This window comes from Daphnia magna, linkage group LG7 (genome assembly GCF_020631705.1).
Source record: "Daphnia magna isolate NIES linkage group LG7, ASM2063170v1.1, whole genome shotgun sequence".
NCBI classification, from domain to species: Eukaryota; Metazoa; Arthropoda; class Branchiopoda; order Diplostraca; family Daphniidae; genus Daphnia; species Daphnia magna.
The window spans coordinates 9,911,807-9,936,445 of NC_059188.1; the positions used below are offsets into that span (position 1 = coordinate 9,911,807).

The window sequence follows — 24,639 nt, forward strand, 5'->3', positions numbered from 1 at the left end:
TATATCAAAGAAGAAAGAAAATGATTTGGTAAAAAAAATAAAACGAGCGTTAGAAATCGGTAGACAGAGGGTTTCAGTTTGCAACTGTGAAAAACGTGAAAGCATAACATTGTATTCGTTTATTTTTCCCATTTTTAAAAGGTGCTAGAGCGCAAACAATAAGGCGGTTTCGGCTTACACTTCGGAAGTGGCAACCCCCTTCTTGGTGGATATATACAACCATTGGCAACCGTGTCTCTAAAGGCCCGTGATGAAATAGAAAGAGGGGGGGCGACACACACGGCCTTATTGTATATTATATATAGGAGAGGAGGGTGTGTTTGTGAACGTGACCAGCTCTTATTCAATGCCTCATATTTCAGCCACATGTAGCAGCCGATTGGATGAACTGGGAACCCCCCCCCCCACACACACACACAAGTCCGAAAACGAATATCAACTGTGAAAATGAGTTGCATCTGATATGATTGTAATAGGCAATTGTTTACAGAGAAACTCGTCTTACTATTTCTGTTTTGTGTAAGGCAAATCGTCATCACCAAAGCTCGTTCACCAATGTACTATAAAGAGACGTGTCTATATATAACTGCATAAATTATCGAAACGATATGTTTAGAAATGCAATCGAAATTTTTGATTTTTTAAAACAAACCAAAACAAACCAGCAGCGTTTGAAAATTGTTGAATATGTCGGCTGTTTATGTTTGCTGTAATTCAGAATTTTATATATTTTTTTACGTATATACCGAGAGTTATGTAGTATAGATGATTGTATAGTGTAAGAGAAGAGGTCATTATGAGGTCACTTCTCTCTCGTCTCACTTTTTGTTTTTCTTTTTTTCAAAGAACGAGTGTAATACGCCGCCACCTCCGGCCGCCAGTCTCAACATTTTGAATGATGGATGGTGTGAAGCATGATACGGTTCACCATTTCCTCTTTTCTTTTTCTTCTGTGTTGTGTATATTTATATATATTCCTATACTGTACATATAGTACTGCATAAAGATAAAATTCCCCTACCCCCCTCTCCCTCACTCAATATATTTGAAACCCCGTGAAGTTGAAGTGGAGAGAAAAGGAAAAAAAAATTTCAGGGTGTTGATAACGACCCCCGAATGATTAGATGACGAGACATTGGAAACCGACTCGGTTTCGTCGAGAGTTTTCTTGTTTCTTTAAATGCACAAGCCTCTGGTTTAAAAAAAATAATAAATAAATATCTTGAGCACTAACCAGACGCACAATTTTTGTTTTAAACCTCCAAAGAAAGAAAAGAAATACGGGAGGTTATATATAAACAACACACACACACACAAAAACTTGGTTAACGAGGGGTAAATATGATTGTTATGGACGTGTAGCTACACACATGTACTAGTATATATATACATACTATACTAAAAAAAAGCTCTCACTTTGTTTTTTAAGGGGTCGGATGGTTGGTTTTTTGTTTGTTTGATTAGAATTGCTGTTTTTCTCTGCGTGTTATCCGATACACCAGCAGCAACTAAACGGGGCACCCACATCCATTAGTATATAGCAGAGGGTATTTCCCCCTTCCTATTTTGGGTTTTTTTTTGGGGGTACTTCTTTGAATATACTTTGAGGAGCTGCAAACTGCGTGAGCCTTGTGACTTTTAGGGATTTACGATCGAGCTAAAAGATTTGTCACCAACGGAGCGTGTGGCTGTTAGCTGCTGTTCATTGCCCGAGAGGTTGGCCAGACGGCAGCCGTTTTCACCGTGCAGCTCACCAAATAAACACACACAAAAAACAAGGGAACATTCCTCTAATGTCGAATGCACACTGCTGCTCCTTATTTATATATATACCTATAATATACAGTTGCAGACGCATACATATCGCTCTTTATAACCTGCTGTATATTCTCAATGGTTTCCATCAACTATGAAGTTGTGGGGCCAAAGAAAAAGAAAAGGACAGTGAGGTACGACGATGAGCTCAAAGTCCCGTCTTGCCTGATTTCGAATGGCTGATGCAAAATATTCAGCAGCTCTCTCTCTCTCTCTCTTTTCCCTTATATTCATACGTATACGACTGTTTTTAACCGTCATCAATACGAAAGAATGTCTTTCTCTCTTTTTTCAAAACGTTTCCATCTTTGGCCTGCTTATTCCAGCTGACTGCTGGAAATATCCGGCATTTTTCCACGTCTTTTTTTTTGTAAGGTTTTATATATTTATTTTTTCGTCTTCATCGTGTGCCTCATTTTTTTTTTTTCATTTGTGATTTATTCATTATTTACGGCCGTAGACAATCCATAGAGTTGTGCCGTGTCATTTCCCCATTCCGCCGACGTCATCCTCTTCTTCTTTCACTTCCATTTTTTTCTTTCTTTTTCTTTGTTCATTTCCATTTTTTTTTTTTTTTTTTAATATTTCGTGATTTTTAAAAAATATGTTTTCTAACTTACTTTGCGCTCTCTCGTATGTATAAATATATATAAAAAAACAACAAATATGTCGACAATTCAGTTATTGTTGTGTGTTGTGGGGGCGCACGCTTTGCTGGGGCTGCGCGTCGGTTATGTCGACAGAAACATCTGGCGCGTTGCGTCGTATTTTTTTGTTCTTCTTCTACTGCCGGATGAATCGGCCGCAACATTCATCCGCCCGACGTGCTGGATGGTCTTGTCCTACATGTAGTTGCCGACATCTTCATCATATCCCTTATTATTTGTAGACTATTGTTATTAGTATTTTTCTTATATTTCTCTCTCTCTCTTTTTTTTGATGGCGTCCTGTCGTGCGCCATTACGTCGTTTTATCCGCACGGATTTTTTTACGCACAGCCCGGTCTGCTCATTCGCATCTCTTCGGTCTACAAAGCTCTCAAACCGATGTTATATTAGCCTACGTCTGCGTGTTTCAGACGTTTAATTTTTTTATTTATTTATTTATTTATTTTTTATTCTTCTCTCTAATGGGGCGCCTTGAATTGCCGGTTCGCTTATTATGGTAGTTATTATGAACGGCGGCTGTTGGGGTCATGGCTGTATGGGGGGTAGGGATGTATATGGTTTATGAAAAGATCGATAAAAATTGGGGAATCTGCGATCAATTTGTGTTGTCGACTAAGTTATGTAGTTGGAAGAGAGAGAGAGCGAGACATTGCGGCGTGTACTTTTTGAACGTGTGTGTAACAGACGAATTGATCATTCATCACATCCCCCCCCCCTTCTTTGCCTATACGTAGTTCTTTATACAGGGCCGGTTTGGTACTCACGATCCATTAGCGGCGTCATCCATTCACCGACACGACGCAGTCGGAACCGACGAAAAAAAAACGGCCGCCACCGACGCAATATTAAAAAAAAATCTTTTTGAAACAAAATAAAAATTCAAAATGACCGTGTGTTCCAGCCGCCCACACACCAAAAAAAAAAAAAAATGAATAAAAGATGGTGGTGGTGATTTTTTTGTGTGTGTATTATTTTTCCCCTTTCAATGTATTTTTCTTTGAAAATTGTATATTTCGGGGTAGATATGTTGTTGCTATATATACAGACCTTTAGATTTGTGTGTTTGGCTCTGATGTTCACTCTAGACCAGCCCGACCGTTTCCCATGAAGCACTCCGCCCTGTTTTTCTTGTGTGTGTGCGTGCGTGTGTTCGTTCCCCCTTTTTCTTTTTCCTTTTTTGTTATGCGAGAGAAGAAAGAAAAATATATACACACAAGGATCTAATGTTGGCATCTTCGATCCGTTTCCCCGATGATGAAAGGCACATTCATCACCTTATATTCACCTCCGTCACCTGACACATGTCGCTTCTTTATTGTGTCCTCTCTTCTTTCTAAATGATACGTATATACGTTTGTTACTCTCTCATTATTTCATCTTATCCCTCCCCCTGCCCCTACATTTTTTTCGCGTTCGTTTGGATGTATAGAGTATATGTACATGTTGTCCCTCTTTTTTCTGTGTGTGTGTGTGTGTGTGTCTCCCCTCTTCTTTTGTTGATTAGCAAATCGTCAACATCATCGATCATCCTATCACGTGACCATCTGGTCAACCGTTCCAGCCGAAGAGCAGAGGGACTCCAAAAGAGGGAGCCAAAGTTGATGAGGGTGGGGGACATACAGAAAGAAAAAAAGGTCCCCTGTTGTACCTAGAAAAACGATAAAGAGAGAAAGAAAACGTTATAGAATGAGAGATGGTGACATAGTCAACTGTATCGTGTACAACTCTGTCTAGGTGACGTAGATGTTGATAGGGAAAAGAACCGAGGGGAGGGGGAGAGAAAGATGATGATGATGTTGACAATTTTTTTCCTTTTTTTTCGAACGCAGAAAACCGGTCCGTTGCGAGGAGAAGTGAGAAAAAGATTGAAATCCTTCCAAGTTTTTTTCTTTTTTTTTTAAATTTGGGAACAATCAGCTGAGATCTAGTCTACTATGTATACCTCTGTGACTTTAATGCATTTTTCTTTCTTCTTTATGTTCTCGCATTCGCATTTCTTTTATTTTCTATTCTTCTTTTCTTGAAACCCCCCCGTTTTCCAATCAATAGCGCATCGTTAGGATTCAATCAGCTTCGTTGTGCGACGTAGCGCAAGTAGCGAAAAATCAAAAGCGGATGCGCTAACAATTGCGTCCCCATCGTTGATCATTCCGTTACAGTCAAAGACACTCCCCACACTTTGAATCTTTCATTTTCCTTAATAAAAAGATGCAAATTGATGAAGAGAAATAAATAATGGCACCCTCCTAAACATGCAGCGTCTCGTAGTGTATCGAAAAAAATAAAAAATAAAAATAGGCTGCGTATGTGCTCAGAAAAATATAAGTAAGACGGTAGACGAGCTGGTCTGTGTTACGTTGCGTGTGTGTGTATTTATTATTTTTGGATTTGACGCTTCTTCTTGGGCCGTCAATAGGGAAAGTCGGCAGACGCGGGCAAAGGGGTCGCGTGTCGATAATTCATTAATGGTCGACTGGGGAAGAGAGGAGGAACTTGATGGACGCGGCTGGGTCCAGCAATTTTGGTCAACTGCCTTAGGCGTTTTGATTTTCTTCCTTTCATTTTGAATCGATCAGATTTGGGTTTTATTTGTTGATTTTTATTTTTAATTCTTTAGATTCTTTAGATGATCAGCGATGACGACGTGTTGCGCTGCTGTTCCAGCTGATGATGTCGCTGTGGCTGGAAATAATAATTGGACTGCAGGTCGTCCACTTTCAGCTGCTGGCCGCCAGAGCGACAGTCGATCTCGACGCCCGTCCGCTTAGCGGCGGGCGAGCCCACAGCCAGGCCCGTGTCCGCCTCCTCGTTAAGATGATGGCACCCCGCGCCGCTCGTTAGCGTTTGCCGACTATGGCAGCTGCTGTGACCGCTACCACCTCGACCCAACGTTGTCTCAGTTGTTGTTTGCATCGCTTGTTGTTGTTCTTGCTGTTGCTGCGGGCTGGCAAGGCCGTGGCTCCAGCCGGTGGCCAATGCCGCCAATTCAGCCAGGCGTCTCCGTTTTTCACGCCTCCGCATCCAGCAAACAAAGCCGCAACCGATGCTCAATAAAAGGATGGAAGGCAGCGCCACCATGATCGAAATCGGGACCGATTTCGACTCTTTCGATGTTTCATAATCTTTTTGTTTTTTTTTGCAAGCGAAAAACAAAAAAAATAAAATAAAAAGAAATAAAGGCGATCAGTTCGAATACGACGTAGGTAGTTATAATTGACTTACTGGGTTTGACGTTCAAGTAAGTCTTTTCAATGGTGTAACCGTAGCGATTGTTGCCCAGGCAGAGGTAGAGGCCGGCATCGTTTTCACTTAGCGGATCGAGTTGTAAGGTTTTCAAATAGGAGCCGTCCTCCTTGCGCACCAGTTCATCGCCTTCCAGCTCTAAAAGGGAAACGCAAATGACGTACACGCATAATGATAACAAATCTCCTTACGCTAAACGACTGGTGCTCGCATGCATTTCAATGCACTCGAATGATTTCAAATCTGTTTTTAACACGCGTCAAGGAAAACAGCACAGACGTTAGCCGGGAAATTGGACAAAATAATGATAATACTCTGGTAGTGATCCTCGCCAACGACCAATGACGTGTTGGGGTAGAGGCTCAAGTCGGGGCGGAGGGGATGGCCCGGAAGCCTTTTCAGCCATTCGACTTGCGGAAGGGACGTGCTGCGCACCCAGCAGTGAAATTTGGCCCTTCCACCTCTGAACTCTGTCACGTTGGCCGGGTGGACTTCGCTCATGTCGCTGACAGCTGAATCTGGGACGTCCGATCGTCTTGTTCTTTGATAATCGATAATTGGCTTAGAATTTGGGTCGCAACGTCTCATTTACCTAGGACTGAAACGATGAACGTCGTCTGCATTTTGCCTTTCAAACCGAGCGCCAAACACGTGTAATTGGCCGACGAAGAGGGCCCAGCTCTTCGGATGGCCAACGTTAGACGCGATGCTGTTCTCCAACTCGTTTCGTCCGCTGCATTCTGCTGCTGCCATCGTTTGTACACCACACCGTCCTTTCATTTGCGTAAAACGAGTTGAGGTATACGATAATGAGTTGGCTTTTAAAAATAAATCAATTGATTACTTTAAGCCAAATGAGATCCGGATACGGATAACCGGCGACGACGCATTGGATGTCGAGGGAACTTCCGGCCGTGATGCGCACACGATTCGGTTGGCGGAGCGTCTCCTCTGTGAAACTCAACTTCTCGATCAATAAGTCGTCGGAACTGTTTTCAATATCGGCGACGGTTGTTGACTCTGTTTGAGGATCTGCCAGACGTTGCGAACGGCAACCGTTTGGCGTCACATGCAATGGCAGGAAAGTAAATATTTAAAAATACAAAAATTGCTGACTCGTTTTTCTCCCCTTTACCTGTGACAATTAATTGAATTGCAGCTCTTTGGCTTCCGAAGCCGTTGGTGGCGATGCAAACGTAGACGCCAGCGTCTTCCGGTTCGACATCTTCGATCATCAAATGGGCTCCTTTCGTCTCGAATCGTATCATCATCACGGGAAGCGACTCGTTGTCCTATTCAAAAGTCGGTTTCACAATCAATATTAGGTGCGAAAATGCATCACAGCCTTTCAAATGAGGCGCCAATTTTGATTCGACGTTTACTTTTAGCCAACTGATGAAGAGCCCAGCCGAATCGCCAGATTGCTGATGAACGGGACACGACATCTGAACGCGATCCATCGCGTTGGCGCGGATGATTGCGCGGTAATCCGCGCGTATCTTCGGCGGAGCTGTGGGCCAAAGATGTAAATCCCTTTTTTCTTATTTTGCGCTTTCTTCACAACACGCCGCAACGTTTGATGCGCTTCTAATCAAAAAGTAAGGTTGGAACTTACCTCCAGCCAAGGCGACGCTGGCAGACAACAGACACCAGATGAAGCATAAAATGCCTGCAGGCCGCTTCAATGATTTCATCCTCGCCTTCCTTCCTTCAGTGATCGTCTTTTGAAGTTGAAAAGACACAAATACACATCAATAAGTGGCTTTCGGAGAACAAAGTCAAAAAGAGATGAGACACAAAGTGAAATCGTGCGGCAACTCTTACGTCTTTGTTCATCCAATGTTGATTTCACACACGGGCACTTTGGTGACTCACCGACAAACGGGTTCCCCTCTTTCTTCCAATTTTTCCTTTTCTTTTTATGTGTGTGTGTGTGTGCGGTGATGATGTCTGCAAGTCGGTGATGGCAGCACGTTAATTGATCATCAAGCAGGCGATTTGCAGATGATGATGGAAATGACGTGATGGCTGAGGATGCGATGATGAATGGCGTTCATCTCACGGCTGACGAACCGTCAGTGACTGCACCGATGATTGCGTCCTATCCTTTTGTGAATCAGTGACGAGGATTAGCCATCTTGCAGTGCCCAACAACACGGCGCTATAGAGTCAAGAGAAAAAATCGAACTGAGAATTTTGGGTTCACAACCGCAAAAGAGGAGAAGCTCTGCCGATGTTTTGACTTCGTTCTTCTCAAGCTCCAAATCTAAACTAGTTTAAACATTTGTAACAGGACCAAGGGTGGAAAGGAAACAGCAACACATTTTTATACAAGTTTCCCTGGGTTTTTCTTTGGTTGTTGTTTACATTGGCAATCAACTGGCAGGGAAGGGGGGGGGCTCTTGGCCAGCAACACGAGTCCAGGAGAAGGGCACGTTCCCTTCGGTTCTCTACACACCGTTAAACAACAATAACAGACCGAAGCAGCAACGCTATGGATGGAGGCCAGTTCAACAGATCTCTGTCCAATTTCGACCAACAGCTCGAGCGGATCGTAGCGACGCCAAAACCTGTGGCTTTGGCTCGCAAAGTCACTGCAACACCGTCGCGAACGGTTTATACACAACGTACACACACAAGCATAACATATACAACATAAGCGGATACACTTCACAACTTATATTTACAGTTTGCACGTGCCAGCTATTAAAGTTGGTCTGTTGTTTAAAAAAAAAAAGAAAAATATCATGTCAGGTTTTTTAAATTTTATTTTTCATGTAAGGGCATGAAAAACTGAAAGAAAAATGGCAAAGGGATCATTTCGTGTAATCGCTATTGTATAGATCGTGTTAAAGTCCGTGATCGCAGATAATTTGCACGCGCTTTTGGCACTCAAAACATGCAAATGGACTTGAATGTGAATTTAAATAGCCACCTATTTAGAACTTTCGTTTGTGTGTAGACATTGTTGATTGATCAGACATCGCACGAAATTGATTTGTTCGATGTAACAGGTGTATACGCTATAGTTCTTCCGCACGACAGTTTGTGTGTGTGTGTGTGTGAAAGACACATTGTCGGATAACGATCAAAACTCCGCACCCTTAAAAACACCCAATCTATTCCTAACCCAAGACAACAAAAAAAAGAAATTCTGATTGTTTTCTCTTTCCCCTTTGAATGTTTCTCCGCGTTTGAATTCAACTCGGAGCGAGAAAAATCTCGAAAGGAGAGAGATAAATAAATGAAGTTGCTTCTTTATAAATCATTGATAAGCATCAACAGCTGCAGTGGACGCTACTACACACCACTTGATTGATTGACTTTCAATCCATCTCTCTCTCTCTATATATATATATATAAATATAAAAGAGTCCTATACAGCCTTTCATGATTATGCAAATCACCCAGTTGCGTAGATTACAAAGCGCGATTGAGAAACGTTAAACAACAACAACAAAGAGGAAAAGAAAGAAAAGAAGAATACGGAAAAAAACAAAACAAAACAAGAAAAAAAAAAACCTATCAATCTATAAGACATGATCACGCCAAGGCCCTCGTGTGTGTCTCGCGGCCAGCGTACTCTGTCATGCGATCACTATCACTGGGGCGCGACTGATGGAGAGTTCGCCCAAAATCGGAATGGATTTTGTTTTTTGTCTTTTTCTTTAAAAAACAAAAAACAAAAAACAAAAAAACTCTTATAGTCTTTCGGTTTGTTGTCTCGAATGCACGCAGACGACGAGCCAATCACACGCCACCAACAACCGAGGAATGTTGATCAATGGCTCTTGAATTTTGTCATTTCCATAATTGCGTAAAAAATCTCACGCAGTCTGCAAAGTAAGTGGAGATTTGCACGACGGGGTGTATTCTCAACTCGACAGGTTTTTGTTTTTGTGGTACGAACGTCGGTAACTCTCCACTATTCCCGCGAATCGTCGGCCAATGCCATCTAAGGTTTGTCCGTGACGACTTTTTAAAACTTAAAATTTCCTTGTTTTGTTTTGTTTTTTTTTTGGCGGGGGGCACCCCTCGAAGAACGAGCAATTCAAAAGCCAACACACATCACAGGTAAAGTTGGACAAATTTTAACTCCGGCATCAGAGTAATAAAAATGAAAAGGCAAGGTGTCAGGCAGTCCGTGACCGGAGCGTGACCTTCAACCGACCGGGATCTTTTTTGTTTTGTTTATGTTTTTAAAGATAATTTCCTCTGTTTTCTTCATTCGATTTCGTTCGGCTGTGATCAAAGCGTTTGTTGGCTCGGGGCTTTCGTTTTTTCGTTTTTAAAGTTGTTCTTGATATTAAGAGCATTAGTACGCCCAACAACACATTTTTAATCGGCCATCTTTCTTTTGTTTGTTGTTGTTTCGTTTGTTTCGTTTGTTTCATTCCGTTACTTTATGTTTTACGTTCTTCTTCTCAACCTGTAATTATTGAATGCGTATGGCGAATACCGAGTTTTAAGTGAAGCCCACACATTGTTACGAACACCTGCAGACATTGTGGGATCAACTGACGTGACTGCTTTGAATTCTTTGCATGAAACAATACTTCATTCTTAGCTAAATGTTACAAGAGAAACCGTTGTAAATATGTTGAGCATTTCACTGGATTTCCCTACGACTTTTGAAAGGAACGAAAATAAGAGACTCCAACGAATACATTGGTCCGTTAAAAGAAAACAGAAAAAAAAGATGGGATAAAAGGAAGAAAGTCGAAACAAAAACACAACAGCTTCAAGGGGAAAAGACAAAGAAAAGTAAACAAGAAAGTCGATACCAGAGAGCGATTGTGTCAACTTGATCGATCTACCAACACAGGCATCGTGCGACAATACCCGATCAATTTCTAACGATTGCTGGTGCAATTCTCACCCTCGATTTTCCCTCCGTTTCAACCATTTCTTATTTATTTTATTTAGGTTTTTTTTTAAAGATAAAAATTAATCTTGTACCGTAGGGTCTGTGTCCCTTCCATCGAAGATTTCTTTGTGGTTTTCTTTTTCATCCTTTTTCTTGCTGTTGGAGTTTGTTTGTTTTTATCTGAGTTAACTATCATTCCATCATGATTGGTAGTGTTGATGTCCTCTTCGAAAATGGCGATCGACGCAGTGTGGAAGACAAATTCCTTCGATATTGGATGGAGGTGGAGCAGATGAATGTTGATTTTAAACGTGTCAGCCATTTTTCTTCGTCTATCGGCAACGTTTCCCCCCTCATTTTATAACTGGCTTTCAACTCTTATCACTTTGCGACTATTCTTAAGTTATTTTGGCACACAGATTTTTTTTCCCAAAGCCTTTTTTTTGTGTGTGCGTTCTTTCCTAATAGAGTTTTTTTTTAAATTGGCAAATCAGATTCAAGGCTCCCACCAACTTGTTTCTCTGTAGCCTTGACACAGCAACGTGCCCGCGGTGCTCAGCTGTCTTGCGATTTTTTTTTTGGAGCAAAAACTTGTCATTGAAAATGTATCTATCTTTGGAAATATCTGCACTTTTGAGTAAATAAAATATTTGCCGACTGGATCAATGAATTGTCACCGAATGGAAGTTTTGATCAAACACTTTGTACATAAATGAAATTTGCGGAGAAATCTGACATTCTATCTGAGATTAACGACGGACTTTTTGCTAAAACTGCACATTTTTTGCCATACCTTCCTTGCATGAAACGCTCTTTCACCCCTCTTTTTACTTAAAAATTCTTTGTTATAATTTATTTGGCATTGCCGTAACTTTTAGAGACCCTAGTGCTCTCTATGAAGCGATGGTAAAGCACTAAATTTTCGGACCAAATTTTAGTTTCCCGATAGGAATTCTATCAAAGTTCCCCGAAGGGATTCTATACAACTTAGTTTCTTGGCTTCGGGACCCAAATTCGCATTTCTTGGCTTTGGGACGCAAATTCGCATCATCACTCAACAGAGGGCGAAGGAGGAACACCCATCACTCAACAGAGGGCGAAGGATGCGTTCTTGGTAGATTAATTGCTTAATTGTGCTTGGATGTCATTGATTTGTGTTTCTATTAAATTTAGTCTTAATTTTCTCTACTTATTCTATGTTTTTTACGGGTAACTAGCGTAACTATTGCGAACGTTCAAATACCTCAAACAGACTACTTTGTTTTTTTTTTTTTTTTTTTTTTTTTTTTTTTTTTTTTTTTTTCGTCTTTTTTTTTCACCCAATTTTTTTTTTCTCCCTAAGAAAGTGCTGCACCAAGCGGAGATCTGATTGCACTAACAATAAAAATAAAGTTTTCGAATACTTGCAAAAAACCAAGCGGATGTCTAGAGAGATAGCGTTGTAGTGCATGAGATCTCCGCATGGTGCAGCACTTTCGAAAGGAGCCAGCCCGAAAAAACTCAAAAAATTGGGTTCGCGAAAAGTGAGCGGGGGCGTGGCTTATTTACAGGCGTTTGAATTCTAATTGAATTCTAAGAGATGTCGATTTCTGCAGATTTTGACGAAAATGAGCTAAGGCCTTCCCATTTTTTCATTTTTTCCAATTATTTAGATTTAGTAAAAAATACAATGATTTTGATTCGTAATTAAACCACAATCACGATACTCAAGTTCTGTTTAACGTGAGGTCTATAGTTTTTTTAAATGAACTGCCATCAGTCGACAAATGAGTTTTTGCGTTGAGTGGAATATCACTGATGGCAGTCACAACGGGCGGAATTTCACTCATACGCCCCGACCATGCCCCGACAGGCCAAAACCCTCGTTTTTTTAAAATATAGTAATCCCCGCAAGAGGGTACCCCTTTTCTGAGAGGGAGAAAATAAGTAAATAGCTATAGTGGAGGAACTAGGGGTCTATGACTCTGTCTGCAGAAATGAAATTCCAGAATTTCCCTCTTGCATTTAGCGCTCGGCCCCGCGCCAATCGGGGAGCTTTCCCGATTCATTTAAATCGGGGAGAGAGCAGAGGAGTTCGTTCATGCGCGACTTGGCAAAAGCTGCAGTTTCGAGGGTTTTTAAGCATTTTTTTCAGTTTTAACTGAACAACAAAAAAAAAAAAAATAAAAAAAAACACAAAAAGAAAGGCTTAGGTAGCTGGAATTTAGCTTACAAACGTAATTTTAGCTGAAATGAAAATTAGAAACAAAACCGTTGCAAAATTTAAAGAAATCATGTTTCACTACTTTTAATATACTTGATAAACTAGCCTAGGATTGATATGTAGTTTTCTTAAAATCCACTAGGTGCCATCACCATCGTTAAAAAGAATTTTGACGACCAAGCCTTATGGCAAAGTCGACGCAGGAACGAACCACCCCCTATGATTTTGGGGAGCTTTCCCGATTCATTTTAATCGGGGCTTAGCGGTGTCCCCGATTAGAATGTGATCGGGGCCGAGCCCTAGTTTTCTATGGTGCTGGGGCTGAATTTTGAGAAATGGCAACGTTGAGTCATTTTCTCTTACATTTTCTTCACTGCTCTTTCCTTCTTTCCTTTTTGAGTCTACCTTCCATCCCAGTTGGGTGTTGTGTCTCTTCTTTACTTTTTTTATCATCAAACATCTATTCACCATGATCATCTACAAGGATATTTTTAATGGTATTTTGCTTCAATTTTCATCTTCTATGTTTTGTACCAGTATAAAAGTCTACGATAATTAAATTAACCGGAGAAGTAGCGAAGACCGGTCCTATAATGGCCGTGTGACAGTAAGCTAAATGTTAATTGCAGAATTTGCTGTTCTTTTTTAATTTTCTGACAAGACGACGAGATGTTCTCTGACAGTTACCCTATTAAACTTGTCGATGGAGTCCTTTATGAGGTCACCGGAAAGGTGCGTAGAATTTGACTACCTGTCCTGTCATCTGTCAATATGCCTATGTCTCACGTAATGAGTTTTTCTAATAAAACTTTACTCTAATGAAATAGTACGTGAGTAGGAAAGCAGGTGAAATCGTCCTTGCTGGTGCCAACCCATCTGCTGAAGAAGCTGATGAAGGAAGTGAGGAAGCTACTGAATCTGGCTGTGACATCGTCTTGGCACATCAGTTGGTTGAATGCTTTGCCTTTGGTGACAAGAAAGGTTACACTCAATACCTGAAAGATTACATGAAGAGGTAAAATTTAATATATTCTTCTTAATGTTTTCCTAAATAAACATGTTTGATACTATGTTCACCAGGTTGGTTGCCAAATTGGAAGAGACCCAGCCATCTGAAGTCGAGACCTTCAAATCCAATATGAGCAAAGTGATGAAAGATCTTCTTGGAAGGTTTAAGGATCTCCAATTTTTCACTGGTATAACAGTTTTATTGTCAATTAACAAGATGTCAGGGGTAAAAGAAATGAATTCTCATACAGGAGCTCAAATGGATGTTGATGGAATGGTTGCACTGATGGAGTACCGCGACATTAATGGAGAAAGCAGACCTGTCATGATGTTCTTCAAACATGGACTGATTGCAGAGAAATTCTAAATTGTCTCAAGTTTCCTTAATTTTAACATCATATGCTGGGAAAATACATACACGAAGGGCTCACATTCAACAATTTGTCCTTATTAAAATCAATTCAACACATCATGCATTACAATTACAATATATTAAAGAAAAATATTTCCAGAATTTTCCCTGGGTTCTTCATTGTTCTTCCTAGTACTCGCCACGTCAATCAGTAAAGTAAGTAAAAATTATGCCGTTCGTCAAACACGGATTAATGGCAGAGAAATTTTTAATTGGATTCCTGCAACGCTTTATTCTATTCTAACAAATGATGGGAGAAAACATAGGCAAAAGTGTCACATTCAACAAGTGTTTATTATACTCATTTTTACACTGTACGTACAGTACAATTGCAGTACATTTAAAGAGGAATATTACCATGTTTTTTCCATGGATTCCTCTGCGATTTGGCAGCTAACACGTTAAGATCTTGGCAAATCCTACGGCGAGTAATTCGTGGTTCTATAATATCATCGACGAAGCCTATTATACATAAAAATAAATCATTAATTCTACTATACCATTCGTGGTACACAAGAACCTTTAACGGCAGCTGGGAATGGATTTCCAAATTTCTTGATGTATTCCTGTTCATACTGATCTACATTTCCCTTTCCTCGGTACAAGATGGAAACAGCACCCTTAGCGCCCATAACAGCGATTTCAGCAGTTGGCCAAGCATAGTTTTTGTCTCCTCTAAGATGCTTAGAGCTCATGACATCATATGCTCCTCCATAAGCCTAGAATTATTAAGTTTCGAATAATATTTTCTACAGATGACTATAGTAATAGGAAGTGCTTTACCTTTCGGGTGATAATAGTAATTTTGGGGACTGTTGCTTCAGCGAAAGCGTACAGAAGCTTGGCTCCATGCCGAATGATGCCTCCATACTCTTGCGCCGTACCAGGCAAAAATCCGGGAACGTCGACAAACGTTATTATCGGGATGTTGAAAGCGTCACAGAAGCGGACGAATCTCGCACCCTTCACCGATGCGTCGATATCCAGACAACCTGCAAAACAGTTACCAATTACGAACTCTCGATTTTATTACAGCTATTGGATTACCAGCCGCGACCTTGGGTTGGTTTGCAACAATGCCAACCGAACGACCATTCATGCATGCGAAACCCACAATAATATTCTTAGCAGATGTTGGCATAATTTCAAAGAATTCTCTTTCATCCACAACTGAATTAATAATATCCAGCATGTCGTAGGCGGTTGTTGATTCTAATGGAACAACACTATCCAATCCGGGAACCTCTCGATCCCTAATACGTGAATCGCCATAAGGTTAGCCAACTTATATAGTTGTTTCATTTAAATGCTCAACTTACCAAGGATCAGAGGGTACCCGAATTGGAGATGGATCTTTATTTGACCGAGGAAGATATCCCATGAAGTCTCTAAGTTGAAGAAGAGCCTCTACATCGTTTTCGAATGCTTTGTGGGCCACGCCAGAAATGGTTGTGTGTGTCTTTGCTCCACCAAGCTCCTCAAAAGTAACATCTTCATTGGTCACCGACTATTAATGAGTAATAAACATTAATGAACAAACCCATTCAATGACCTGTATATGTTTACTTATGTGTGGCAATTTTTGCGCTTTTTTCTGTATTGTTCACTTTTTGTTTAATTTTTTTTTTTACCTTGACAACATCAGGTCCAGTGATGAAAAGATATGAAGAATCCTTGACCATGAAAGTGAAATCCGTAAGCGCAGGAGAATAGACAGCACCTCCTGCACATGGCCCCATAATAAGAGAAATCTGGGGGAAATTTTTGTTAAAACTTTTTCAGAAGATTGTACAAATGCAATGAAATTAACCTGTGGAACAACACCAGATGCCATGACATTTCTCAAGAAAATATCTGCATACCCAGCCAAAGATTCCACACCTTCCTGAATCCTAGCTCCACCAGAGTCATTCAAGCCAATAACAGGTGCTCCCACAGTCATTGCTTCATCCATGATCTTTTAGCAAAATTGCATTATGTGCCACTAGAAACAGACAACCCAATTTTGGAGAATCATTACCTTGCAAATTTTGCGAGCATGAATGGATGACAAACTGCCCCCAAAAACTGTGAAATCTTGGCTAAAAATATAAGCTAATCGACCTCTTATCAGACCATGACCAGTAACTACTGAATCACCAGGGTACTGTATAAAAAAAAAAAAAAAAAAAAGGAAAGATAAATTTTTTTTGCTATAGTTAAATAATTTCAATAAGACCTTTTCTTTATCCATTCCAAAATCTGTGCAGGTATGCTCTGCGAATGCATCATATTCGACAAAGGAATCATCATCACACAAAAGATCAATCCTTTCTCGAGCAGTCAATTTTCCCTGAAATTGGTGATAGTTTGATTATTGGCTCAATTATGTCGAAAATGCTTTGTTAATGTAGGCATACCTTTTTGTGTTGAGAAGCAATACGTTTGGGCCCACCTCCTTGTCTGGAGAGTTCTCGTTTCGATTCAATGTCTTTTCTAACTTGAAGTGTGTGTTCGATCGACGAAGACCACCTTGATTGCAACGGAGCTAAGAAACTGCTGTGAGCGATGCATCGCGAACGTAATATATTCAACATTTTTTTTTTGTAACTACACCAATTGCAGCCAATTAAGATTTCGACGATTTCGGTCTGGAACAGAAATCAGCTGAGACTGAGACCTGTATATCGTCTACTCTTTTGCCCGCCAGATAACAGATGGCGATCGGTCTCTATAAACAACAAAATACAAACTAGTATTAGCCTAAAGCTAAGACCATGTTTGCGAAGTTGCAAGGATCCGATGACCACCAAAAGCAGTCATATCTCATATGTTCCGTGTTGTTTTCAGTTATTTGATTTGTTTTCAGCTTAGATAACGTTAAAAAAATGGAGCCCTCAATTGTCAAATCAGGTTTGAATAAATGTTGTCATTTGATATCCTTCTTATTTATCAACTCTTGAATATTATGTTAAAAAGATTCGATTGTGGTTTTCAAAAGCCACCGAGTTGTACTACCCCACGGCGTAGCTTCAGCAGCTGTTGTCACGAAGAACGGCCAGATTGTTGCCGTAAAAGGCTATGATGACAGCAGGATTGCCCTTAGGCATTAATGATGAGTATGTTTCATGAAATGTTTTTCAATGGGTATGAGTATACCACTAAACAAGGTTGGATTTACAATCAAATTGGTGTTAAATACATTAGATTTCATACAAATTCTAAAGACATTTGGCAGAAAATATGAAAAAATTCTTTATGCATAAAAAAGCTTTGCCCCTTTTAACTATACTATTTGCCCATAGATACCAGCCAATCTCAGTAATAGATTTGGGGAACCTGGTCCTTTCTCCTGGTGTTGTTGATTCTCATGTTCATGTAAATGAACCTGGAAGGACTCACTGGTAATCAGGAAATTTTTATTGCCTCTCATAAGCTATGACCTGGTCTATGCTAAGCTTCACACCTGAATTAATTAGGGAAGGATTCACAACTGCTACAAGAGCTGCTGCTGCAGGAGGTGTTACAACTATTGTGGACATGCCTTTGTATTAAAATAGATATATTATTATTGGTGATCTCATTTCTGAGTAATACCATTACAAACAGGAATTCCATTCCTCCTACCACAACCAAAGAAAATTTTTTAGAAAAATTTACAGCTGCATCTGACAATGTTTTTGTAGATGTTGCATTCTGGGGTGGCATCATCCCTGGCAATCAGGTAATTTTAAATCCAACAAACTTCCAAATCCAGTTTTTAGCTAAGGAGAGTTTCCCAGGATGAACTGATTCCACTGTTGCGGGAGGGAGTGCGTGGCTTTAAATGTTTTATGTGTCCCAGTGGCGTTGACGAATTTCCTCAGGCAAAAGAAGAAGATCTTGAAATTGCTTTCCAGCGGCTTCAGAATTCTTCAACGACAATATTAGTACGTATGCAAATTAGATATTTCTAGTTGACTTTAACAAATTCATGTATTTTATCATCGTTAGTTTCATGCAGAGGTTGAGTGCTGTTCTGCCGTAAGCACGAACACTGAAGAAATACCTAGTGTTTATCAAGGCTTCTTGCAGTCTAGACCCGGTGTCATGGAAGTGGAAGCCATTCGTTTAGTTATTGAATTGTGTAGACGCTACAGGTATATATATATATTTGATTGGTAGTTAGCTCCTTAACAATTATAAAACTATAACATTTTGAACGGAAATAGAGTTCAGAGTCACATAGTGCATCTCTCATGCGCCGAAGCCATTCCGCTTATCGCTCAAGCTAAAAAAGACGGAGTACCTATCACAGGTAAAAAAATGGTGTGGATATATTAGGCTTTTATGTTGTTTAATGTTTGATGCAATGTAACGTATCACAGTGGAAACCTGTCCGCATTACTTGACACTGTCTGCGGAAGAGGTCCCAGTCAAAGCAACGCAATTTAAATGCTGCCCGCCTATTAGGGACAAGAGTAATCAGGTATACTGATAGTCTCTACCATTGTGAATATGTCTTTCAAATGGAGAATCAACAGTTCTTGATTTTGTCCTTCTTCGAAAAAAGGACTTGTTGTGGTCTGGATTGCTAGATGGAACCATTGACTTGGTGGTCTCCGATCACTCACCTGCACCTCAGGATTTGAAATGCGTCGACACTGGAGATTTCATGAAAGCCTGGGGTGGGATTTCGTCTTTACAATTAGGTACCTTTTTGAAGAAAAAACAAATTATGGAAGAGATGGAAAAGGTGGACAATGGAAAGACACCATAAAAATTACGTATACATTGTAGTGTTACCTCTTCTCTGGACTTTCGGACATCCCAAAGGGTTATCGTTCACTGATCTATCTCGTTTTTTGAGCTACAATACAGCTAAATTAGCTCGCCTCCATCATCGTAAAGGATCTATTGCGGTGGGAATGGATGCAGATTTCGTCATCTGGAACCCCGATGAACAGATTACAGTAAGAACGATAAAGTGATCGATAAATGTTCTTTTAGAAATAATTTTGTACTTTCTGACAAAACAGGTAACCCCAGAGATGTTGCATTTTCGACACAAACTGTCGCCATATTTGGGCAAGGTGCTTAACGGCCGTGTCGTTATGACTGTCCTAAGAGGTCAGATCGTTTTCAACAATGATGCCTTCGTTTTCGATAAACCACAAGGAATTCTGCTAGCCGAACCGTTGGAATAAGGTAGCATTTGTAATGGTCATTTTCCATTTATTTTCATTTCCATTGTTTAGAAGTTTCTAGTTTTTTGCGAAAATCACAAGTGCAATTGTGAACTTTTTAAAAGTTTTATGCAATTAAACAATACTTAGAATACTTGATATTGATAGCCATTGAGATTCAATCTGTATTTTGTGGTTTAACTGTAATCTGAACACTTTGTATACCAAACAACAAATCAGTAACATCGTTCAACGGGGACTGAGACGTAACCAGGGGCAAATTCGTGTCTGGAAGAGTTTCAATATCCGGTGGTGACATGGGCTGGCGACTGGTACAGCCGCACAGCGCTTTACTCTTTCCGCTTTTTTTGGTTGAGTTACTTGGGTAATGATCGTTGGTCGACGTGGTCGGCCTTGTTGAATCCCGAGACATCACTGCAACGGTATGAGGCCGCATGGGACTCACCGTCCTCTGCCATTCCTCTCCATCTTTTTGGCTTTCACGATCGACGTTTCCTCGCTGATTGGATAGGCTGATTCTCGGTTGAGACTTGGGACGTAATTTGAAGCCACGGCTAAACTTTCTAATGCAGTAATAGGTTTTCAACATGTTGGTTTGACTGTAAATGACATGCGAGTGTGCGAATTGACGCACTTGCTGTTGTAGACGCTGAACCTTGCCTTGCCGCTCGCTCTCGCGCCGTTCATAATATCCGCCAAACGAGATAACAGCCGACGGTTCTCGTTTTCTATTTGCCAGATACGCTCATTTTCCAACTGTAGTTTTTTTAACTTGAGCTGAAATCCATTAAAATCGATGGTAGTAATTGGAATGTTCCATTAAATTCTAATGCCGCGCACTAAACGCGCTTAACGCCATCAGCTTAACATGTAAAATAAGGGAGAGAAATGTACCGTCAAATGACTGTAGGTAGGTGGAGACAGACAATCAATAGCCGGAGTTGCACGTCTTAGCTGTTAGCGTGAAAGCAAGAAAACCCATCTTGTGAAATCGAGTTAGGACGATTTCGAAAGGCTCGTTTTTGTCAATTGACCCACTTTAGTCTTACCTTGTCGTGATGGTCAGCCAACTGCTTCTGCATGGTTCGCTCGTCAACCAGCGACGGCCGCATTAGGAACTTGCGCATCATTTTCCAGTAGTAATACTCCGTTTTGTTTTTGTTAATTTTTATTAAACACTACCCAAAAAAGCGGATATGGTGGAAGGAATTCTCGGAAGTGGTTTCTGATGCTTGTGCACCTTGGTGCTAAAAGGCAGCAACTAACGAGACTCAACGGTTCGTCCCATATTCATCGATTTAATAACACCGGCGGTTGCCAGGGCCAACGAATATTACGAAGGCCTTGGTTCTGTTTTAGTTTTTGATCGAATGTCATTATGCATAGCTCGTCATGGTAACGTCTTCTTTTACTTCTCGGAATGAGGAACTGGAAGAGGTATAGAAATTGGCTGCCGAAATAACGCAACTCGCCTTCTGAGCCATATGAAGAGCGGGTTGGAGCTATAACGCCATGCTAGTATTCAGCACACGTTCGTGACCTTTTTTTCTTTTCTTTTCTTTCCCTTTTCCCTTCCTAGCCTTTCTTTCGTCTCTTTCTCCTTCTCTAATAAATTTGAAACGTTGTTAAATTCCTTTAGACGACGCAGCTGAGGATCTGAGCGCTCAGTCCGTCAGAAGCTTCGACCGAACAGAGTCACGCACATCTTCCACATCATGAATTTTACGTTTCATTTGGTATCATTACTCAGCGTGATCATATTGAAATGTGTTTTCGCTTCACCCTACGGGTTCGGTAGCGGTCGGCAAGAAGACGCCGTTGTGATAGATGCAGCGCCGTCGTTTTCACCCGTTTCCAGTGACTCAGGTTATCCCGCGCATAACCCCGTCTATTGTCGACATCGGATCCATTATACTCCTTCATCGCATTCGTCCGTTACGAACACGAGGCAAAATTATCAACAGCAAGAACCAATAACGTATCAGCCGTTCAACAACCCTGCAGTCGTTAGAATTCGTCAATACCCTTCGTCCAACAGCTATGAAACGTATCGCACTCCTTCTGCCCCTTCGTCCAGCAGCTACGAAACCAAGTATGAAACGTATCGCTCTCCTTCTGTCCCTTCGTCCAGCAGCTACGAAACCAAGTATGAAACGTATCGCTCTCCTTCTGTCCCTTCGTCCAGCAGCTACGAAACCAAGTATGAAACGTATCACGCGCTCCTTCTTCCACTATTGAATCACCCCAGCCCTTTCGTCCACATAATAACGACATCCAGGAGAGTTCGCATATTAATCAGGTATAAATATATCCTAACGATCATTCATTGTAAAGAATACCATTGCCTTGAAGACGACTGTTAATTACAATTGCACTGTTTTCTTTATTTATCATAACATTTTGGTCATGGTTCTATAAGGAAATGGCAAGAAAATTTCTTTTCTTGTGAAAGCCGGTATTGCCTTGTTATTAAAAATGTACGCTTTTTTAAATGTTTGCGATATTTATCATGCCCTGACTATAACCAGCTGACCAATGTTTTCTTTTCGGTACATAGCATGATTACGAGCAGACCGGTTCGTCCTACGAGGCTTTCATGGTTCCCCAGGTAACGAAAAACGAATCATTTACATATATGTTAATTCTGCTTACCTTCGATTGGGCAATGGTCTATATTTAATGGCAAAACTTTTTATTGCACAGGGATCAGCCCGCATGGTCATGGGCTATAGGCTTGCAGCACCCAGTTCCTCGGAGCCAAAGTTTTCGTCATCCTACTATTAATTCCACAACGATTTAAAATAGACGCTAAAACGGAATAATGCTCCATCCCTTTCCGCGTTGCACTATCGAATGTCGCAATAAAGCTGTCGGGGATGTTTAGCTAGGGACCCATCGCCTTAAATGGAAATGGGTTAATTTATGTACACAAGAAAATGGAGCCTCGGGAACGATATCTATGCCTTTTCCTTTCGACTTTATCTCCTTTATGTGTGTGAACTAATTAAACGACACCTTATTGAAATACATGATTTGATACAAAATTTATATAACCATTTAATCGATTCCAGGAAATCGATGTTTTGTCAATCACTCCAGTAATGAGATGCAGATCTTTAGACATAAGGAAGAAAATTTTGACCATGTCACGTATCGCGCTGACTTTCACGTAAGCAGATGCAATCGACCAGATTTCTTTCTTCTGTTGGTCAATCTGGAACTGTGGTTCAGACAAGTACCCTACATGGATAAGAAATGAAAATTCTTTGTAATCCACTGTCAGATTGAATAATTATATTCAATGCCGACTGGATAACGAAGGCAAACGAATACAATACAGTGGCGATCATAGATGCAAACGCCAGGTGACTGATGTTCATGTGTTTTCCGCGTCGGGTCGTGTCATGCAGAAGGTTGTCTATCTACAGCCATCAGTTAAAAGAAAAGAATAATGTAAACTCTTAACAACGAGCATGGAGGTCTTCTAGCCAGAATTTAGAAACAAGTTCTCGTGCAAAAATTTATGTTTCGAGCAGCACGTACTCGTTGGAATCATTTGCTCACCCTTGTCGGTAGGTACTTTAACCTAAAAGTTATGTCCTTAAAAATTACTTGCACAGTTGGTGTGAAGCCAAAGCGGATATCGTTGCCATCCTTTATCATTTGGCTCGTCTTAGAGAAAACCTTTTTCTCTTGTTTGGGGCGAAGCCTCTAAGCAACCATTTCTTTAAACTTTTAAACAAGGGTTCGGATTGCCCAACTTTATTTTCGAAAGAAGCGGAACCAAAGAAAAAACAAAAAAAAAAACACTCAAACAGTATTACGTGTACACGCAAACGAACAAATACAGAAAGCGTGCATCAGTAAAGCTCTACTCAGAAATAGAAGGTGAACAATCGTGATTGAAGTCCAACGGAAAAAAAGTTTTTCAAAATGAATGAATAGGAACCAGATACTCTGTATGCGGCACGATTGTTTACTTTGTCCACCATGGTGCATTATAAAATCTGGGCGGACTTGTCGCTCACAGGATAGAGTCGAAAGGGAGGAACACTTTTCGGTCAAGTTTGGCGTTGACGTACCGACTAACCACTAGAAATACAACATTCCTCAAATATATCGTGCGACACGCAGGCCTACCAGGGAAGTTGAAGGACATAAGTAAAATTGACGTTATGGTTAACTGGCTTCCATTATTCTCACGTGCTACTGCGAGGGCTACGGCGATGTGTTTATTCAATCCACCACGTATCGAATTTGGCTCGCAATCTTCTGCATTGTTCAATCTCATTTTACTTTGACAGCGGATCATAGAACTTGTTTTGTACGATCTTTGTTCCCTATTGTGCACGGGTGTGGAAAATTCAATCGTCTTACTGAATTTGGGCGCAGTAAATGTTTAGTGGCAATAGCATACAGCAGATCACTTGATACCGCATGTCAGCATGTTCCCGTAGCAAACGACCTACCAAAGATTGCCACAAAGAATTTTCTTTTGTATTGTGTGGTTATGCTTTTTAAATAAAATATAATATTCATGACCTCTGTCAGTAGCAAAGGCCACATGATAGTATAAACTCCTAACTTGGATACGGAGCTACGTGTAAACTTTGCTGGAAGGGGTGATCGGCCATTGTCGGCCATGGTGTCACGAGATATGTTGTTAAGCGCATTGATGAATGGAATATAAAAGAAAGATGGCAGTTAAGATTTAAAGACATCAGATATCTTTGTGTGCAACATACCATTAAATGAATTATATTTACACGCTTATCTTACATCAGGTAAGTCCTGAAAAGTAGAAGAAATATTAAAATCACGCTTACAGACGCACTTAAATCTAGCTATAAAGCTAGAGAACAACAAATATCAGACATACTATAAATGTCTTTTTCTCGTTTGGACCTTTGCATGGGTAAATGTAGGTCTAGCAACAAGATCCAGTGAATGATTCCCTCCACCCTTGGGCAGAGGATGACGACGGTGTTGCACCGACGGCTTTCCCACGGCCCAACATGGAAGTCAGGCATTTGATTTATACACAAGAACAAAACTAGTGTAAATGTAACGCATGTATGTCCTTCTGGCTTTGCCTCCTTTTTAAAAATATTAAGCATAATGTACGTTACAATACAGTTAAGCCTATCTTGGCTGCCGACATAAAAAAGTCTTTCCCTGCAAGTGAAAATATAAAATGAAAAACTTTACGTCCCATCCAATATGATGGTAAAATCCGTACGCATCGGGACGGAATACCT

General features: G+C 40.6%; 6 protein-coding genes across 9 annotated transcripts; 3 read left to right on the plus strand and 3 right to left on the minus strand.

Moving 5' to 3' along the window:
- Positions 1-4,835: 4,835 nt before the first annotated feature.
- LOC116927402 (fibroblast growth factor receptor-like 1) lies at positions 4,836-10,807 on the minus strand. Of its 4 annotated transcripts, XM_045177047.1 has the most exons (10): positions 10,686-10,807; positions 7,551-7,887; positions 7,342-7,447; positions 7,109-7,236; positions 6,862-7,018; positions 6,571-6,758; positions 6,319-6,499; positions 6,041-6,244; positions 5,706-5,864; positions 4,836-5,605 (listed from the first exon to the last, which is right to left on the minus strand). In XM_045177047.1, the coding sequence occupies exons 2-10, from the start codon at positions 7,560-7,562 to the stop codon at positions 5,106-5,108; spliced, it is 1,635 nt and encodes a 544-aa protein (XP_045032982.1). In that variant the 5' UTR covers positions 7,563-7,887; positions 10,686-10,807; the 3' UTR covers positions 4,836-5,105. The 4 variants fall into 4 exon arrangements, with proteins under 4 accessions (XP_045032982.1, XP_045032984.1, XP_045032983.1 ...); XM_045177049.1 differs by lacking the exon at positions 10,686-10,807 and having other exon boundaries at positions 7,544-8,171; XM_045177048.1 differs by lacking the exon at positions 10,686-10,807 and having other exon boundaries at positions 7,602-8,170.
- Positions 10,808-13,133: 2,326 nt separating this feature from the next.
- LOC116927405 (translationally-controlled tumor protein homolog) lies at positions 13,134-14,241 on the plus strand. The gene is made up of 5 exons (XM_032934421.2): positions 13,134-13,293; positions 13,458-13,528; positions 13,624-13,811; positions 13,877-13,992; positions 14,056-14,241. The coding sequence occupies exons 1-5, from the start codon at positions 13,266-13,268 to the stop codon at positions 14,169-14,171; spliced, it is 519 nt and encodes a 172-aa protein (XP_032790312.2). The 5' UTR covers positions 13,134-13,265; the 3' UTR covers positions 14,172-14,241.
- Positions 14,242-14,491: 250 nt separating this feature from the next.
- LOC116927403 (propionyl-CoA carboxylase beta chain, mitochondrial) lies at positions 14,492-16,878 on the minus strand. The gene is made up of 10 exons (XM_032934419.2): positions 16,616-16,878; positions 16,435-16,548; positions 16,237-16,362; positions 16,027-16,173; positions 15,848-15,967; positions 15,536-15,723; positions 15,264-15,469; positions 15,000-15,208; positions 14,737-14,935; positions 14,492-14,678 (listed from the first exon to the last, which is right to left on the minus strand). The coding sequence occupies exons 1-10, from the start codon at positions 16,790-16,792 to the stop codon at positions 14,557-14,559; spliced, it is 1,608 nt and encodes a 535-aa protein (XP_032790310.1). The 5' UTR covers positions 16,793-16,878; the 3' UTR covers positions 14,492-14,556.
- A 75-nt stretch (positions 16,879-16,953) lies between these two features.
- Positions 16,954-19,519, plus strand: LOC116927404 (allantoinase). The gene is made up of 12 exons (XM_032934420.2): positions 16,954-17,108; positions 17,175-17,314; positions 17,501-17,599; positions 17,675-17,743; positions 17,805-17,919; positions 17,978-18,124; positions 18,189-18,334; positions 18,407-18,492; positions 18,563-18,663; positions 18,748-18,886; positions 18,975-19,147; positions 19,214-19,519. The coding sequence occupies exons 2-12, from the start codon at positions 17,277-17,279 to the stop codon at positions 19,379-19,381; spliced, it is 1,281 nt and encodes a 426-aa protein (XP_032790311.2). The 5' UTR covers positions 16,954-17,108; positions 17,175-17,276; the 3' UTR covers positions 19,382-19,519.
- Positions 19,520-19,521: 2 nt separating this feature from the next.
- Positions 19,522-20,743, minus strand: LOC116927407. The gene is made up of 4 exons (XM_032934425.2): positions 20,431-20,743; positions 20,276-20,335; positions 20,016-20,158; positions 19,522-19,944 (listed from the first exon to the last, which is right to left on the minus strand). The coding sequence occupies exons 1-4, from the start codon at positions 20,509-20,511 to the stop codon at positions 19,539-19,541; spliced, it is 690 nt and encodes a 229-aa protein (XP_032790316.1). The 5' UTR covers positions 20,512-20,743; the 3' UTR covers positions 19,522-19,538.
- A 195-nt stretch (positions 20,744-20,938) lies between these two features.
- Positions 20,939-22,425, plus strand: LOC116927406 (DNA-directed RNA polymerase II subunit RPB1). The gene is given in 4 exon segments (XM_032934422.2): positions 20,939-21,594; positions 21,597-21,680; positions 21,939-21,989; positions 22,085-22,425. Coding segments are annotated over 4 exon segments (714 nt in total). The 5' UTR covers positions 20,939-21,096; the 3' UTR covers positions 22,166-22,425.
- The last annotated feature ends 2,214 nt before the right edge of the window (positions 22,426-24,639 follow it).

Bases quoted from the DNA above. Each gene is read 5' to 3' on its own strand.
- LOC116927402 (XM_045177047.1), bottom strand. The intron at 6,759-6,861 runs GTAAAGGGGAGA...AACGTCTGGCAG, and splicing joins AATTCAATTAATTGTCACAG to ATCCTCAAACAGAGTCAACA. The intron at 6,245-6,318 runs GTAAATGAGACG...CGGACGTCCCAG, and splicing joins GTTCATCGTTTCAGTCCTAG to ATTCAGCTGTCAGCGACATG.
- LOC116927405 (XM_032934421.2), top strand. From the start codon at position 13,266: ATGATCATCTACAAGGATATTTTTAATG. The intron at 13,529-13,623 runs GTGCGTAGAATT...CTAATGAAATAG, and splicing joins TTTATGAGGTCACCGGAAAG to TACGTGAGTAGGAAAGCAGG. The intron at 13,812-13,876 runs GTAAAATTTAAT...TATGTTCACCAG, and splicing joins CTGAAAGATTACATGAAGAG to GTTGGTTGCCAAATTGGAAG.
- LOC116927403 (XM_032934419.2), bottom strand. From the start codon at position 16,792: ATGTTGAATATATTACGTTCGCGATGCATCGCTCACAGCAGTTTCTTA. The intron at 15,968-16,026 runs GTTAATTTCATT...AATTTCCCCCAG, and splicing joins CATCTGGTGTTGTTCCACAG to ATTTCTCTTATTATGGGGCC. The intron at 14,679-14,736 runs GTTCTTGTGTAC...TATGTATAATAG, and splicing joins ATTCCCAGCTGCCGTTAAAG to GCTTCGTCGATGATATTATA.
- LOC116927404 (XM_032934420.2), top strand. From the start codon at position 17,277: ATGATGACAGCAGGATTGCCCTTAGGCATTAATGATGA. The intron at 18,335-18,406 runs GTATATATATAT...GAACGGAAATAG, and splicing joins GAATTGTGTAGACGCTACAG to AGTTCAGAGTCACATAGTGC. The intron at 18,664-18,747 runs GTATACTGATAG...CTTCGAAAAAAG, and splicing joins TTAGGGACAAGAGTAATCAG to GACTTGTTGTGGTCTGGATT.
- LOC116927407 (XM_032934425.2), bottom strand. From the start codon at position 20,511: ATGATGCGCAAGTTCCTAATGCGGCCGTCGCTGGTTGACGAGCGAACC. The intron at 20,336-20,430 runs GTAAGACTAAAG...TCACGCTAACAG, and splicing joins TGGCTGACCATCACGACAAG to CTAAGACGTGCAACTCCGGC. The intron at 19,945-20,015 runs GTGCGTCAATTC...TTACTGCATTAG, and splicing joins TTCAGCGTCTACAACAGCAA to AAAGTTTAGCCGTGGCTTCA.